The sequence below is a fragment of the Melozone crissalis genome, unplaced genomic scaffold (genome assembly GCF_028551555.1).
Source record: "Melozone crissalis strain CALT ecotype California unplaced genomic scaffold, PUWL_Pcris_2 ptg000027l_1, whole genome shotgun sequence".
NCBI classification, from domain to species: domain Eukaryota; kingdom Metazoa; phylum Chordata; class Aves; order Passeriformes; family Passerellidae; genus Melozone; species Melozone crissalis.
The window spans coordinates 15568266-15584920 of record NW_026535805.1 but is presented as its reverse complement, the minus strand read 5'-3'; the positions used below and the strand labels follow the sequence as shown (position 1 = coordinate 15584920).

The following is a 16655-nucleotide window of genomic DNA, read 5'->3' as shown; positions in this document are numbered from 1 at the left end:
GAAGGAACATTTCAGATTTTCATCAAAAGCGTTGGTTTACTTTTGATTCTGTTTGACAGAAAATGGAAGAGGAGGTGTAGAGGGAGGATGGAGGGAAGCAGACTGGGGAGCAAATCTAAGCAAACCTTACGAGAATGGCCTTACAGTACACTTACTTCTTAGTGCAGGCATGGAATAATTTGTTATTTCTGCACAGAACACCTTTTTGTTCTGTTATTGGTTTCTTGTTAGGAAGGACACAACAGATTTAAGGAGTATCTTTCAGAAAACTGAGATTTGGGGAAACTTCAGTGCAGCCATCCAGAACAGTAGCACTCTCTCTCTGGATAAATTCAGTAAAAGCAATCTGTTACTCAGAATATGAGGATCCAAAGACAGCAGAGAGAGAAGAAATGATGCTCAAGCTGTTGCAGTTTATGGAACAGGATTTCCTTTGGGCACTCAGCTCAAAGGAAAACTCTCAAGAATGGACTGTGGGGATACCACACAACCACTCAGGATCATCTCCCTCAGCCAGCAAATCTAAATCCAAAGTACACAGATAAATTAGGATCCATAAAAGCACTGCTGTTAATATAGTTACAATAGGGTCACACCTTTGTATTTGGCATCAGGAAGAGCTGTTTGGAAATGAGTGCAACAAAGAATCTGACGCTTTACTTGTTTCTTTGACAGTGTGGTACTTCTGCTAGGCTCAGTGGTGTATCTAACATCAAAGTAAAATGCTGATTATGCAGTCCTACCATTCCATTATTAATATCATCTTCCTGCTTCTGTGAAGCTGAACTTCAGTTTTCAAATAATACTTCTTTCCAAGTCCAGGCTGGTACAGTTTTGCTTTGCAAGGCATTTTGTAAGAAAAGTCATGAAGCATGCAACCTGAATATATACTCTCTAACCCTTTTCATCAGTTTAGATGCTTCAGTGGGGGGTTGTACCCATATCCATCCTAAATGAACTGCTTAATAACTTTTAAATATATTGGTGATAGGCAGGTCTTCCTCTTTCAACTTTAAAAAAAATTATATGCCTAAACATGAAAGATAAATTCTATAATTCTAAATAAATCATTGTCATTAATCTTGCAATGAGAAGCAGAATCTTTGAAATTTCTAGTAGAAGCGAAAATGTAAAATAGTGACTGTTTGCTTGCAATTTCGTTTTAGAAATCTGTGAAATTAAACTTACCCTGAAAGTCTAAGCTTTGATGTACCCAACTTCCTATCCTTCACATCTTGGATACCCTCCTCCCCTGGAAAACTGACAGATCCCAAGCTGACACCAAGCCAGTAACACCCAGTGTGTGTGCCAGGGCTCACAGGGAGCCTGCCTTCCAGGCAGCCTGAGTGCAGCTGTCCCCTGGAGTTTCAGGAATCCACAATCCCTGGCAATGGCCATCCCTCCAATTCTGGTGAACCAGAATTTCCAGTAACAAATTGTCACATTAGAAATTGCCCAGCCCACTCAAACCCAAAGTGAAATAGAGTTTTATCACACTGAGATTGCTCATAAAGTTCTATTTAAATACAAACCAGGAAAAACCCTAAATTATTGAAAACAACATTTTGCTTCCCTGAATCCACTTCTTCCTCATGGGTTCACATTTTATAAATTTATACCCTTACAGAAAACACTATATGAGAAAAAATACAGAGAAAAGTAACTGATTTTAACATATTTCATCAAAATACATCCCAATCTAACTAAATAGAACACGTAAATAAGGAAAATTAAGAGCAAATAAGCTGGAAATTCCATTACCTCATCTAAAGTTTTTCCAGTCTGACAGATAAATTACACTTTTATCCTGAAGTAATTTACTTATTGTGCCTTGCACCTATATCGGACATATTAAAATGAAAATTGTGCCACAGAGGCAAACTGATGTGAAACTGATGAAAGTATACAAGCTTCGGGTCATAATTATAAGGTGACTCCTAAAAGAAACCAAAAAGGTGAAAAATGAAACTGGCTTCCAGAAACTGCAGGTTAGACATATTTTTGCTAATGGAAATACAGAAAAAATTAATTTCTCTAGTATGATTATATGAAATAGCCTAATTTGATTTACTGCTTTGAAGAAGCATGTGTGTCAATGTGGTAAAACCTCTTAGCTATTTATATACTCTAATAGTTTGGGACAGTAAGTCTGAAATGAAAATAAATTCCTCCTTCATCATGTGAGCTGCAAAATTTCAGTTTTGCTTACATAGCTGGAAAGCCTGGAGTCTGTTCTTGTACATGTTTTGCAGAAGCAAATCACAGGTCTGTTTGGAAATATTGCAAAACTGCTTCCCAAGCCCTCTCCACTGGAAACCAGTGGTGAGAGGAACAAGAAAGGCTCAAACCAGCTTGGAATGTTTAGACAGAGCTATGTTTGTGTCTCAGTGTGTAGATCCTTTCCTTGGGACACGTGAAAGTAATGATCATGAAAAGTGCTGATGCAGTCCAAGATGGGAGATGAGCCTCTGTTTCCAAGAACACACCCTTGATTATTCCTCAATGGAATTTTTATTCAGATGCAACCCGTTCCAAGCACAGAAAAGTAAGACTCCTGAGAGGATGGCTTCTATTGTTAATCTATTCTGTAGCAACTTCTTATAACAAGGAACAAGTTCAAGTTTACTCCTCTTTCCCCCACTAAAGTCAGAACACGTATCCCTATTCAAGTTTTATAAGATCATGACAGATTTCTACATTTCTTCCCACCTACCAGGCCAGAGAAAAGGAAGGGAGCCCCATGTGTAGGGAATCTCTTTTCAAACAGGCATTAAAACAACCATGAAAGTAATACCATTGTCCTTTGAAAGGAAACCCTGGAACTGCACGATATAGGAAAGTGAGTGTCCAAAATCAGCAGTGAAAGTTCTGAAGCCCACCCTGTGCTCAGCAGTCCTAGGTCATACATTACAATTTCTCTTCTAAACAAAAACTTTCACCAAATTAATTGTTGCTGCTTAGTATTCAAGGAATATGGAAAAGCCACACACACAGATGCTTGCATAAAAAACTACCTTGATTAAAGCAAACTGCTTTTCTCAGCAAGTGCATGCTCATATTCCCAGAGGTAATATGCCAGGCTCTCCACTTGTAACAGGGAAAAAGGGAAGGGCCACTCAGAGAAACTACAAAGCAACAGCAAACTACATACCCACCTCCTCCATCACCTCAACATAAGTGTGGACCTAAACAGTATTTTAAGAGGGAATGATTATGCAGAATGGGAGGAAATAACATGACAGAAGAAAAAAGGAGCAATTTATCATTAAAAGCATGGGTTCTGTTCAGGTAAATGTGCTGGAAGAAAGCCAGCAGACATAAGCCAGAAGCAAATTACAGTGAGTCCAAGCAAGACACCAGTCCGGAAAGCAAAGGGATCAGGACCACAAAATATAACATAGCAAGCAATCACTATGCAGTTTATACACAGCCACAGAGACAACTACTCCCAAAACCCAGAATACGACTTCCTGGCAGGATGGACATTAACTCCACCTAGTAGCACTGTGGTCCCAGTGCAGGTGGATTAATGTAGTTGGGCTTTGAAGTGTGTAACTGCTGCACAGCTACATCTCTGTGTTAACTCAACATTATTAGAAATTCACGTGCATTAGTTAACTCAAGTTTTTAGGCCTTTTTACACATGTTTAGGGACCAGATACAGGAAAACCAACTGAGAAAGGTCATGGTTTTCCAATTCCCTTGATGTTTTGCACAAGGATAAAATCTTCTCCCAAAGCAAATCAGTATTTTAGTGATATTTGCAAGGCCTACCTTGCCCAAACCAGGAGTGTCTTTCACTTTGCTGACTGCCCTCAACAAACATGGTGGTGCAGGGGGTGGGGAAGTCTGAAGGATACTGCTGAAGCAGGTAGAAAAGAGAGGAGATTCAGGAACAGATGATGCAGAAGGCCTGTGCTTCTTCTTTTTGGAAGACAGGTTCAATTTCTGAGCAGCTCTGTGGGAGAAACAAAAATAGTAAGCTGAAACAACCTCAAACTCATCAACAAGAACAAATAGAAATATTTATCAGGTTACTATTTATGTAGGCTCTCAGTTTTGACCTCATTGATCCAGACAGTTTTATAATTCTTGTTCTTCATTCCTTAGTACTACTTCAATGTCATCGACCACAAAGTTGCTCCAAATTTAGAGTCTTCATTAAGCAGGGTCACAATCAGGCCTCTGTCACTATTTGATCTGCTGAAACAATTCAGCCTGCAAGACAGCTCCAAACCCAAACCAAACAGCAATTTCTGTCTTAAAATTATGAAAGATTCACACAGAATTGTGTCTCATGCATAGGTCACTGATTAGAAAACAAACACTTGTCCTTGGAGTTAATTGGTGATAAATGCTCAGGTGACTCTGCTGAGGTGTAAGAAGCCTTGCACCAGCTGTTCAAAACTTTTATCACCTCTTAAAACTTAAGCCAGTCTAAAAGCTGAACAAAAGCTGACCAGTGAAAATACTGCTGTCTGTGATGAGTTAGAGACAATCACACAAACTCCAGCTGCATTAACCACTAAGCAAGGGAAGCAGTGAAGACTCTTTTTATTAGTACAGAATTCTCAGATAAGAATGCTGAATTTTGTATAGCGTTTGATGAAAAAGCTACGCTTTTCCAAAGCAGAAACATTCAGTACTTTTGTTTTGCAAAGTGTTTTATTTTGAGAGATAATGCAATATTCAAATCTTTGTAACAGCTGGTTTGTTCCAAGACTTTTGCATCCTGCACTGCCCAGGGATAACATCAATATTAATCATGCTGTCCCATGGTGTCCCTTTTGCAAAACAGAACACTTTAAACAGAGCAGGTCAGCAGGAGTACCAACTCAAAGGAGAGACACATAGAACAATTTTGTTTGCTTTGGCAGACAAATTGGGACTTAATATATGTATAAAGCAATCTGTGCTGACAGTGGCTCCCCTTGCTTGGCTGAAGTGTGACACTCAAGACCAATAATTCTAAATCCTAAGTTTTAAGAAGCTTTAGCTGTACTGGTATCAGTTTATGTTATCCAACTCAAAACTTACAGAAGTAATGACATCATTTTACCCAAAGGAGTCAGGGAAGAAGGACTGAATATACACACACATGTGCATATGCCTACGTTTCAATATGCAAGTAACCTGTTTGTATCAGGTGTCAGACACATGGACAAATTACTGCTTGGTATGACATTGCCATATGGCAGCTGGTACACTGTGTGCACCATCAGGGTGTATTCTTTTAGCCTATGACAAGTGCAAAGCACTTCCAGATAAATTCATTTCCAATAAAAGAAAAACACTTCTGTACCACCTCCTTGTCCTTTGTCTTTACTCTGACCTAAAGACTGCAATTCATAACCTGTCCCTCTCATGTAAGCATGCACTTTCTTTTCCATAGAAAAAAATACTTAAAATGTGTTGGTCAAAACCATTGTTCCCCTTCCTCGCAATATTTCCATGGTTTGAGAGGATTCAATAATGTCAGCTTCCACACTGTCCATCACTAACACTTTTATGAAGTTGTCCATGCTGAATCAAGACCTTCTGTACATCTTAGTTTCACTATAAAATTATTTTGAGAGAAGTCTTGTACTCTATGTTCAACAACTGAAAATATAAGTGTTGGTCAAACATACTGAAAGCTTTACCCCTGTGTAAAAGCTCATTAGTCCAGTCTGAAACATAGGAAGTGGCTCCATCCACTATGGTCATCTATCTGGCCTCTCAGACTCATGCCCTGGTGTAAATGTATTTCCTAAAAGCTGTTTCCTGAACTGACTGACAGAGCCATTATCCCTCTTGCCACTTAATGCTCCTCCAGAATTTGCTGTTCTTTTTACAAAGCTGACAGTGTAATACAAACCACTTCTTGACCCAACCAAGCACACAGCCAACATTTTCTTAAAGAAAGCACATTGTTGGAGATACCTGGCCTTTTCAAAATCTGGGAATTATATATAATAGTTTGACAGTTACAACATTTGAGATTGCACACTTTTTTTTCCATGCAGAAAGGAATAGCCTGCATTTTCCTTATATTTTTGGCCTGTGACTGGCAAAAGGTATGAAAAACAATGAACTATTTCTCACAAGTTCATGTTTTCTTCTTTGTTTTTCCTTGAGTAGAGGATATCAATGCATGTCAGGCAAGAGAATCATTTACAAGCCCTATCAGACTGGATGGAATTTTGAAGGGGATGAAAAAGGCAATAAGCATCAGGTAATTCCCAGAGCATTTAATTGGGAAGAGAAGGATAGTATAACCACAGGTAGGCTGCAATATGACACAAATACGTAAAGCGTGGCTTTCTTGTGAGTACATTTGAATGAGCAAAACCCTTCAGCCTGAGTGGCTAGCATTGCTCCAAACACAGCTGGTCATACCAGCTGATACAGATTTGGCCCTGTGATCTAGCACAGGAGGTTAAAAAATCACATATTTTACCTTTCCAGGCAAGCCAGAGGCCTGGCTCTCTCATGCAGACTCTCTGGATCACCAGGCCCCTCAGGGAAAGCACCAGGCTGGACCTGGGAGACCTGAGGGCAGAGCAGCTCACAGCCTGCACAGCTCCACCAGCAGCTCTTTAGGCTCTGCTCTTTGTACAGCAGCCAGCTTTTTATTTCTTTCATTTAATATCTGGTATAATAGGGCTCTGATTTCCACTTGAGACTCTGCACAGCACTGCAGCAATGGTGATGGCAGTGACGGCAACGTGGCTTTATGTACTGACAATAAGCTGATCATGCTCCAGGTTGTATTAGCTCCCCCTTGAGCCAAGTGATATCAGCTGTGGAATATGCAGGGGTGTGCAGGGGGCTCCAGTGCCTTGCAAACCACTTCCCCACTGTGTGTGGTGTGGCTGTGGTAGGGATTGTGTCCACAGAGACACACAAGGAACTTGATCCAAATTCAATTTTCGAAGGGCATAATTTAAACTGCATTAGACCACTGTGTGAGCATACTCATTCACAGCAGAACTGTCTTTAATGTCATTTCACTGAATTACCTTCCAAATGAATGCATATTTAATCCAGTTTAGCTAATATACTTTGGATTAACGCCTTCAGATAATTTGGACTATTTCTTTCCTGAGAGTCCTGATGCAAACAAGCAGCTGGAGACTTTTTGAAGGCTTACAAGATTTCTGGCAGAGGAAATAATCACAAGATCAAGAGTTGAAATTGCAGGAGGGACATTAGAAAGCCGATTAAAGTTCAATCCAAATAAAACTAATACATTGCCCTGGCAGGAAAGGGGAACTGCTTTGAAAGTCCACCTGATCCATAGCAAAGACTGAGATAATTTCTTGAAAGGATATTCTCTGCTTTTTGTTTTTTAAAATAAAACTTTAATTATGTATATCTTTGGGCAGTCAGAATTGTTTTCATACCCCACCTATGCAGAAATGGTGATTTTTTTTTTCCCCCCTTATAACTTTACAAGCAGGCTGGGATTTTCAAACCCAGGCTTCTAAATTAATGCTAATAAAATTCAAGGGATGCTTGTTTAGCTTGATTAAAGAGATTTTTTTTCAGCAACACATCATCCAATCCAAGTTAAAATTTTAGGAGTGTCAAAGTAGAGGTCAGTAGGCCCGCTATGTTCATTAGATTCAGAAGGAGGTGGAACATTAGGTGGATACATAAAATATTATTCACACTTGTGCCAGCAAAGATCATTGATAACTAACACTGACTGAGACACTCCATCATCAATGATATCTGAAAAGATTTCCTTAGGTGTGTATCTCTGTATAATTATTCCTTACTAAACTATGTTTATACTATGCTAAAATGCATCCACTACTTATTCCCTTGGAAACAAAATTCCATCATAGAGGCTACTGAGCCTGCATATCAATTTCTCTGTCAAAATAGGAAGTGAAATTTCATTTCCATATTCTATTTTCCACAGAAGAAATTACTCACAAACTGTGGATGCTAAACAGCTATGTATTAATTTATTGTAAATATTTACAATTCTAATTTGAACTAAAAATCTATTTTTCTTCTTTATTTGGAGATATATATTCTATTTTATAATAAAAATATTTTTGGCTGGGTACACCATTCAAGGAGTAAGGTATGAACTTTATCTATGCAAGGGATGGTTTACCAGAACCTTGATTTGAGACTTGATTTGTCAAGCCCCAAGCAGGTTAATAACCTTCCCTAGCAATTAAAACAGTACTTTTACTTACCCAAAAGTGCATTGCCTGCTGTATCTTAATGTATGTTGGAAAAGAGATGGAAGTTTTGTTTGGAAATCAGTCTTTGAGCAAACTCCCCAAGCATATTTGTGCATCTATATCACCAGTTATAAAATAGACCTGTAACATTCGTATCCTATGGTCTCAGGTTGAGCCCCTATAAGTGAAAGACACCTTTAACCAGCCACACCCTCAAAACAACAGTTTATTGATGTTCTCTTTTTTTTTTTTCTTTTTTTTAACCCAAGACATAATTCCTCCTGTAGAAGAAAGCAGAAGTTTTGACTGTCACCTACAAAGTAAAATGTAATCTGTGTAGTATTTCAGTTACCTGCCTGGCTTCAGCTGGGGTAGAGTTAAATTTCTTCCCGGTGGCTGGTGTGGGGCTGTGTTTTGGGTTTGTACTGAACACAGTGAAGATAACCTAGAGATGTTTTTGTTATTGCTGAGCGGGGCTTGCACAGAGCCAAGGCCTTTGCTGCTTGTCCTTCAGCCACACTGATGAGGAGGTTGGGAGGGGACACAGCTGGGACAGGTGACCCCAAATGACCAAAGGGATATCCCAGACCATACGGCATCATGCTCAGGATATAAAGTGGGGGGAAGAAGGAGGAAGGGGTGGAATGTTCAGAATGCTGGTGTTTGTCTTGCCAAATGACCATTACGTGTGATGGGGCCCTGCTCTCCTGGAGATGGCTGAACACCTGCCTGCCCAAGGGAACCACTGAATCAACTCCTTGTTTTGGTTTGCCTGTGTGTGTGGCTTTTGATTTCCCTATTAAACTGTCTTTATCTCAAAGATCAAGAAAAATCTTTTCACTTTTACCCTTCCCATTCTCTTCCCAGTCCCACTGGTGGGGGAGAGAACAAGTGGCTGCTTGGGGCTTGGCTGCTGGCTGGGGTTAAACCACAACTCTGATAGAATGTCAAACAAAGGTACCCTGGAATCCTGCCATTAGTTTTGATTATTTCCAACTCAAATGTTTGCCAACATGGTTTCCAAGTGTGTTTTCTGCTTTGAGTAAATATGTTTATATTAAATGAGTCATCATATCATATAAAAGTCCTCATGTAGCTGAAAGGTGAAAACCAATGGGATTCAGAAAACTTAAAACCATGCACATTCCTTTTCTGTGAGAAAAGTCAGTCTTGATTTTCATCCACACAGGGTCACTAAACAGTATTTCATCCAGAATCTTTCATTACTGAATTAGATCACCTATATGCTGCCCATACAAACTGGACAGAGCGCACTAAATGGGATGTTCACATTTTTGGATTATAGGTATCCAACCTACCTTCTCTGAATTTTCACCAAAATTGATTCTATTTCTTCCATTCACCTGCATAGGTGATGCAGCTCAGTAAGGTGACATTGCAGCCAGGTTGACCTGACAATTACCACCAAAAGGGGAGACCCCACACCTGCCACTGCCCTGTCCGCATACTTCCTTCCCCTCTCTTGCTTCTTTCCTCACATTTATTTTGGCTTGGCTGCTACTGCTTTAACCTCCTAAATGGGCTTGTGCCAAGGGTGTTTTAAATCATACTTATTTGACATGGCTAATATGCCTGAATTACTATGGCAAGGTCTTTCCCAGCCTTAAAATCTGAGGCATGTGGTATGAAATGTGGTTTCATATAAATCTCGTGTTTCTATCTGGAGGGCAACGAATTGGCCGTGAGCCGTGGCTTCCTCTGTGCCATGCCTTACCCTGCACCTCCCAAAGCAAGGAGCTGAAAGATGCTTTAGAGGATGTTTAGCCCACAAGCTAACAGCTTGCTCTGCCACCCCTCCACCGTCTGCTGCCATCCTGGGGTACCACCAGCTTGTTCATGAAGCAGGAACAGCCTCCAGGAGCTTCTCCTCATATCTCTGCATGGAACAGGTTTTTCACCCAGAGTGAGAGCAAAAAGACAGAGTGATAAATCTTGCAGCTGGCTTGCGATGTCCCTTCTTAGCCCTCCTTCCCTGCCTTCCAACAGGAAGCTACAAGCTATAAACAAGAATCAGAACAACTTTATTCCTTTAATTCTCAGGGTGGCCAAACCCAGGGCTGTGGTGTTGCAGCCTAGTAAGATATGTGAGGAATGAAATAAAAATCCTCAGAGGAACATTTTCAGGATTTGTAGTTCCAGTAAGAATCTTTGTATTTGTGTTTAATTATTTTACAATGCCTTTAAAATCTGGAGATAATTTGAGCTTTCTGCTTATTCTGTAGAAGGTATAATAAACATGTCTCTAATGCCCAATAAACACTTGCCCCTTATTGTTCTCTTTATTTTATGCATGCATTCAATTTCATAGCAACAATAAAGCTGTCCCAGGCTGTAATCTTTCACATCTTGGGTGGCAGATCAGATATTTTGGCCACAGTGCCTTAGTGACTGCACTCTCCCCAGGAACTGTACTGTAACTGCCAAGAAACTCATTATTTTTAACTTATTTAATTCTAAAAGAGTCAAAATAGGACTTCAAACTTTACTCAGGATAGGTCTTATAAAAACTGAGGCACACAGGCAAACTGAAATTAACAGCACAGACATGTTCTTATACTAGCTTCAAAGTTGAGTAAATTCACTGGTAACAGAGCTGCTCCAGGATTGCACCAAAACAAAGATGAGGAATATGCTTGCACACCAATAGCTTAATGAGAAACTCAAAGTTCCACACAACTGTACTGTGGGACAGAGGACACATATCCTGCACAGCTGTTATTTGAGGGGAAACTCCCCATTTCAGAGAAGCATACAACAAGATCTGAAACAAACCCCTTTTCATGTCATTCCTGTTTGATTCACAACATTCTCTTTACCAGGTAGCACCGTATTCCAGCAGAGATCTTTTTATGTAACCCACAGGTTCCTGGAAAACTCTGGTTTGGTGACAGATGTATTTCTGCCTTTGGCAACAGGACCATTCATTAGCATTCATGCAGAAAGGTAATGTTGGCAAAGAGCATAACAACTCACATGAACCCTCACACTTGGAATTTCTACAAGAGCTCCAGCCCTTGTCTTTCAAGAGTACCTATCAAGAAAACTATGTCTTGACTCAATATCTTGATACATTTAGAGAAAGATAATTTCTGATTACTTTGATTTCTTTTTCACCTCATTCTCTTATCTCCTTAGTCTGGTTCCTAAATTTCAGGCATTACCAAACAAGGTAGTGGTATAATGATAAAAATGACCAGATTCACCTCTTTTGCTGTGTTATTGACTGCAAACACACATAAATAGACTTCATTTTTAGAGAAAAAAAGAATTATTTTGGTAACCAGCAGAAGAACCCAGCCATATGACAAAATGCTCAGCAATCAAACAACAAAGAGAAATAACTAGTCATTTTTTTAACAGTGGGTAAAGGTACTATTAATCTAGCTTATTTCTCTCAATGAAAAAAGGTTTTATTAAAAAAATGGTAGTTAAGTGACAGTGCTCACATTATCCTTTTCCTGGAAAGCTCTGAGGATCAATTAGATATGTGTCACTGCTTGCTTAAGGCATGAAGCAAATGGACCCATTATACTTGGATAAAATAAAGTAAAATATTTAGCACTAGTTTACAAAACCAGATATATTTATTATAGCTCAAATTAATTCAAATATCTTTATCACTTACCACCATGGTTACTTGACAACCCATTTTGAGACCAGAGTAGTCTTTATTTCAGTCACATAGTGCTGAGGGCAAGGGCTCTACTATCTTCCAAGGAAGGGTCAGAAACAGGCTCCATCCAGCTCAGCCTTTGAGTGTTAAGTATTGTCTATTTATACTGATGATTTATTTTGCAAGATGCCAGCATTGCCACCAAGTACTAAGGAAGGAGATGTGCACTGTTTTATCCTTGTAGTGTTATTGTGTACAACAAGAAATATACACAGAGTTTACAGCTGTTAACTGTAAAATATCAAAGGTATAGATGTACAGATACACTGCCTTCTCATGAAAGCTCCCAAAGTAATAGCTGGCAGATTTTCCCTACGTTGAAACTAACACAAGAAATGCCAAACCATTGGACTGAATTCCTGGTTAGTCAGCCCCTAGCTGGCTCTCCTCATGAGCAGTCATGACAGCTCAAAAACACGACTAACAGGAACTTTGCAATGTGGGGCCCACAAACCACTGGCCATTTAATAACAGTCCTCAAAATCACATAAAGAAAATCCTTCAACTGTAAGTTTTATGGAGCTTATACGATTACAGTTATTCTATTACCTTGAATGCTAAAGCCTGACCACATACTGTGCAGAAAGCTATTCTGTTTCATATCTGTCCCATTCAGCAAAAACCTCTCATAACACCAGGAGAAAAAGCAGCCAGCACACAGATTCACAGTCCATTTTGTCATTGTTTAACTTTCCGGTTGGCAGAACCATAAAAAGGTTAAAAGGCAGGTATGTATTACAGGGCGTTTTGCCTCATCAATATTTTTGAGATCAGCACATTTAAAATAACACCAGCATACAAATGGTAAACTATTCTGACAACACAGATGCATTGAAACTCAATGCACTTAAGCCCAGCTCTGACAAGCCATCTCCTGTCGTAGTAAAAAATATTTCCTCTAAGAGTTCCTGTTGATGTTGTAGTTTTGCCTTGTACTTATTTAAGCCCCCACCATGAGATGGTGATAATTCAAGTTGTTTTCAGCTACTGGAGACTACAACAGTTACTATAAATAACATGCTACGGTCCAAGTCTGAGGTCCTCCTCTTAGCAGACTAAAATCAGTCCAGTCCCAACAGCTTATAAGCAAAGTAGACAACACAAAAGAAAAAAAATTATGATTCCACCTTCCTAGAGTTAGGCTGAAGTACAAAGAAATTCCTGAATGGTGGGAAATAATAAATTAATCTAGATTTTCTCAGCACATTGACACAAATCGTTCCAGTGGTTTCAGAGGAGCCTAACAGCATCCTCACCAGTATCTCCAAGGAGGGTACCCAGATGATGGACTTGTGCTCCACACCAAGGCATGGAAGGAGAACAAGACCTGGTGGGCACATGTTGAAGTCAGAGGAGTTTGGATATGGGATAAGGAAAAGCTTTTTCAACCTGAGGGCAGCCAAACAAGACTGTGAAGTTTTTGTGCTTGGGGAAGTTTAAGACCCAAATACATACAGGCCTGGGCAATATGTCTGACCTCACAGCTGAGCCTGGTCTGAGCAGGAAGTTGGTAGAAACATCCTGAGATGCCCTCCAGACTCCATGATCCAATGATGTTAGGAAAGAAAAGTTACTGCAAATATGTATTTTTTCTTTCAGAATGTACTTTCTCTGAAAATTTTCAACAGAATCACTTGGCATCAGTCTCATCAATCTCTTATGAAATTCAAAATTAAAGCTTTAATTTTTAGAATATTAATCTAAATATAAATGGAGAAATGTCAAACTACAATTCCAAACTGAAAAAGGTAAAAGCTACTTTTTTTTTGCAGGGCTGTAATCAAAACAGATTCAAAAACTTCTTGATTTTCTGGCAGAACATTAGATAATCAGCAGAAGCTGATGAATTAAGCTTGAATGAAATCCACATTTCCTGCTGAGAAAAAAAATTGACACAAGTTTGACCCACATCACCTTCAATGTTTTGTGATAAGACTTTCTCTCTTTACCAACTAAAGACTCAGGCAGTAATCCTACACAACACTAAATGTCCTCATATCCTACCATTTGCAGGGAAGTCCCACGTGCCTAGCCTCTTGCAGGAATGCTCAGCATTCTGCTGGCTTGGACCCCACCTCCTTTGGGAGCTGACCTTAATATTTAACCTACTTTAATCATGCTGCAGAATGATTATGAAAAATTATGAAACTGGAAAACACTATTAGTCTTGGCAATTGCTGATATTTTTAAAACAAACCTTTTGTTCTTTTTTTTTTTTTCTATTTCCAGTAAAGCGAAATTCAAAAAAATCATTAAATTAAATACACCACACAGAGTAGTAAGGCATTGCCAGGAAGAATTGAACTGTGCAGATGTGTGGCACAGGCACTATCAGAAAAAAAAGAAAAGCAGAATTTATGAGTTGTAAAGCCTTTAATGTGCAGTTTTCTGCTTATTACCTGTTCAAATTTCAGTGAAAGCCAATTAATTTTCATTTCTGAGGGCACTTCTCAGATAGTTGGACAAACTGGTACACTGAACAAATTGGTTTCTCAGCAAAAGCAAATTTTTGAAAATACCCCTAGAAGTGGAAAAATAAGCTATTTAAAACAGCTCAACTTTTTTATGCAAAAATGTTTCTCTAAACTCATCCGGTCGCATATAAAAAGGCAGGAAAACACATTTGCTGTTTGATTTTACTTGGATCTCAATCTTTTTTGTGAATTATTGATAGCACCATTATTTGCAGCTCTGTTCCACCTGAATCAAGTGCCAGTAACTCCTGTTCAATATTGCAGAAATACAGCTGAGAGTGTGGGATGCAGGGGGGAGGAATGTCAGAGGAATTAGCACGGATCTTGTCTGTGCTTCCATGACACCAAAGGGACTGCAGTCCCTCAGTCTCCTGGGTCCATGGTAGATAATACAAATACAAGGGGTAACACTACCCAGAAAAATCTTTTGACTCTTAAAATGTACATGGGCCCCTCGAAGAAGAAGATACAAACTGTATTTCTCACTGTATTTCTTTATACCAGACAGAGGACAGGAGAAGAAGAGAGCACTTTCTGCATCCAGAAAAAAATGAATACACTTTGCTTTCCAGAACAGATGATAACAGAGAGATTAATCTGCTTCTTTTTGCCCTACAACCACCTGCAGCAAGGCACAAGCAGGCCAAATGCTCCCTCACCCTGCGTTTGCAGAAAGAGAAGTCATTATTTTCCATTCTGGAAATTTGCTCACACTCACACATTTGGCATATTGGGCATTTTAAATAACCTAAACTGGCCAGAAAATAAAACTCAGAATTTTGTTTCCAACAACACAAGATTCTGCTCTCGGTTGAAATGCTTTTAGCTGATTTAAACAAGAGAGGATGGAAGCCTTATTGACTGGGTAGTGCAGTTAAAATTAAGCTGACCAACTGATCTGGCATGTCTGGGGTTGCCTCTTTGAATTACAGAATTCTCCAGCTCCTTCACAGTGAAACATATTCCTGTTGAAGCTTCAGAACAAAATGAAAATTTAATTCAATCTGAAAGATATTGATCCCTTTGGGACTTATTCAAGCTGCCTAGCTTTATCAGTTTAGGCCTCCTGGGCTCATAACAAACCTGTGCAGCACTCTCTGAGCCTCAAGCAGACTGTTCCTTCATGCTCCCACCCTGATTCTTTTGTGACCTAGTACCCAGTAAATGCAGCTTGCAATAGCCCTCTCTAAAAGGCTTTTTGCAGATACCAATGTATCGTAGCATTTCGACTTCTCACAACCAAAAATCTCTCCCCTGCACCCTCTCACTAAGCCACAGAGCTTAACCCCAGTCCTTTGTCTGTAACAGGACCCATTAGACTCACAGTAAAGAGTGGGGCTCTGCGCAGTTTTGTAAATAGCCACACACGAGGTCATGCTCTCCAAAATTAGATTATTTTTAGTAAATCTTCTGTTTTACCCACTTGCAATAGCACCATAAACTGTGGGCATCACTGAAGTAGCCTCATTCAAGCACTCATTCAAGAATGAATGTTACAATTCAGAAGACTGACAAATATTGGGGCGGGAGCAAGAGGGATTTAAAGTACTTTAGCTTGAAGTAGCTGATAACACAACCTTTTTATACCACAAGACATAATAGATTTCTAAATATAAACTTTATTCTGTTCCCTGATATGATGCTTCAGTGGAAAAGCCATAGGCATATGTGTCTACAATGCAAAAGCACTGCAAAGCTGATACAGACAGGCAAGCCACATAAATGCACATTTTTTTACCACTGCATAAACATAAGTTATCCCACAGTAATTTCAACAGTATGGTTACAGCAAATGGCCTTCTTAGTGTGAAAGTATTTATTCTAGTCAGTTTATTCCTAAACAGCATGGGGAATAAGGAAATACAATGATAAATGATAAATTTGCATTTACTCAAAAGCAACTCTACTGATACAGTTATTTTCGCAAGAAGAAATATTCCCCATAACAAAAATTGTTGCTTTGTATATATATGAACACAGACATGCAAGACAGCCAAGTTCACTTTCCCTGCACAGATCAGCCCCCACACCAGTCCTGCATGCACAAACCAAAGAAGAAAAGCCCTGTGGAGCACAGGACAGGGAACCCACTTGGGGCCTTGTTTTTGCATGAGCAAAAACCATCACACTGCTTCACATCTGAGCTGGGACAGCACAACCCTGCACCAGACAAAGCCACTGGCCACTGAGTCCCTTTCAGTCATCAATATCACTGACTTCCTTCATTTTATTATGTTCTCTTGTAGCTATTTTCCATCTGTTGTGCTACCTGTTTTTCTCTTTGTCTGGTTGCATCCATCCATT

The 16655-nt window shown here is 39.5% G+C and overlaps 1 protein-coding gene across 1 annotated transcript in view; it reads right to left on the bottom strand.

The window, feature by feature from the left end:
- KIF26B (kinesin family member 26B) overlaps positions 1 to 16655 on the bottom strand; it is a 270240-nt gene that overhangs the window by 97667 nt on the left and 155918 nt on the right. The window contains exon 5 of the mRNA XM_054280550.1: positions 3775 to 3958. Within this exon, the coding sequence (XP_054136525.1) occupies positions 3775 to 3958 (184 nt within the window). The remainder of the gene's footprint in view (positions 1 to 3774; positions 3959 to 16655) is intronic.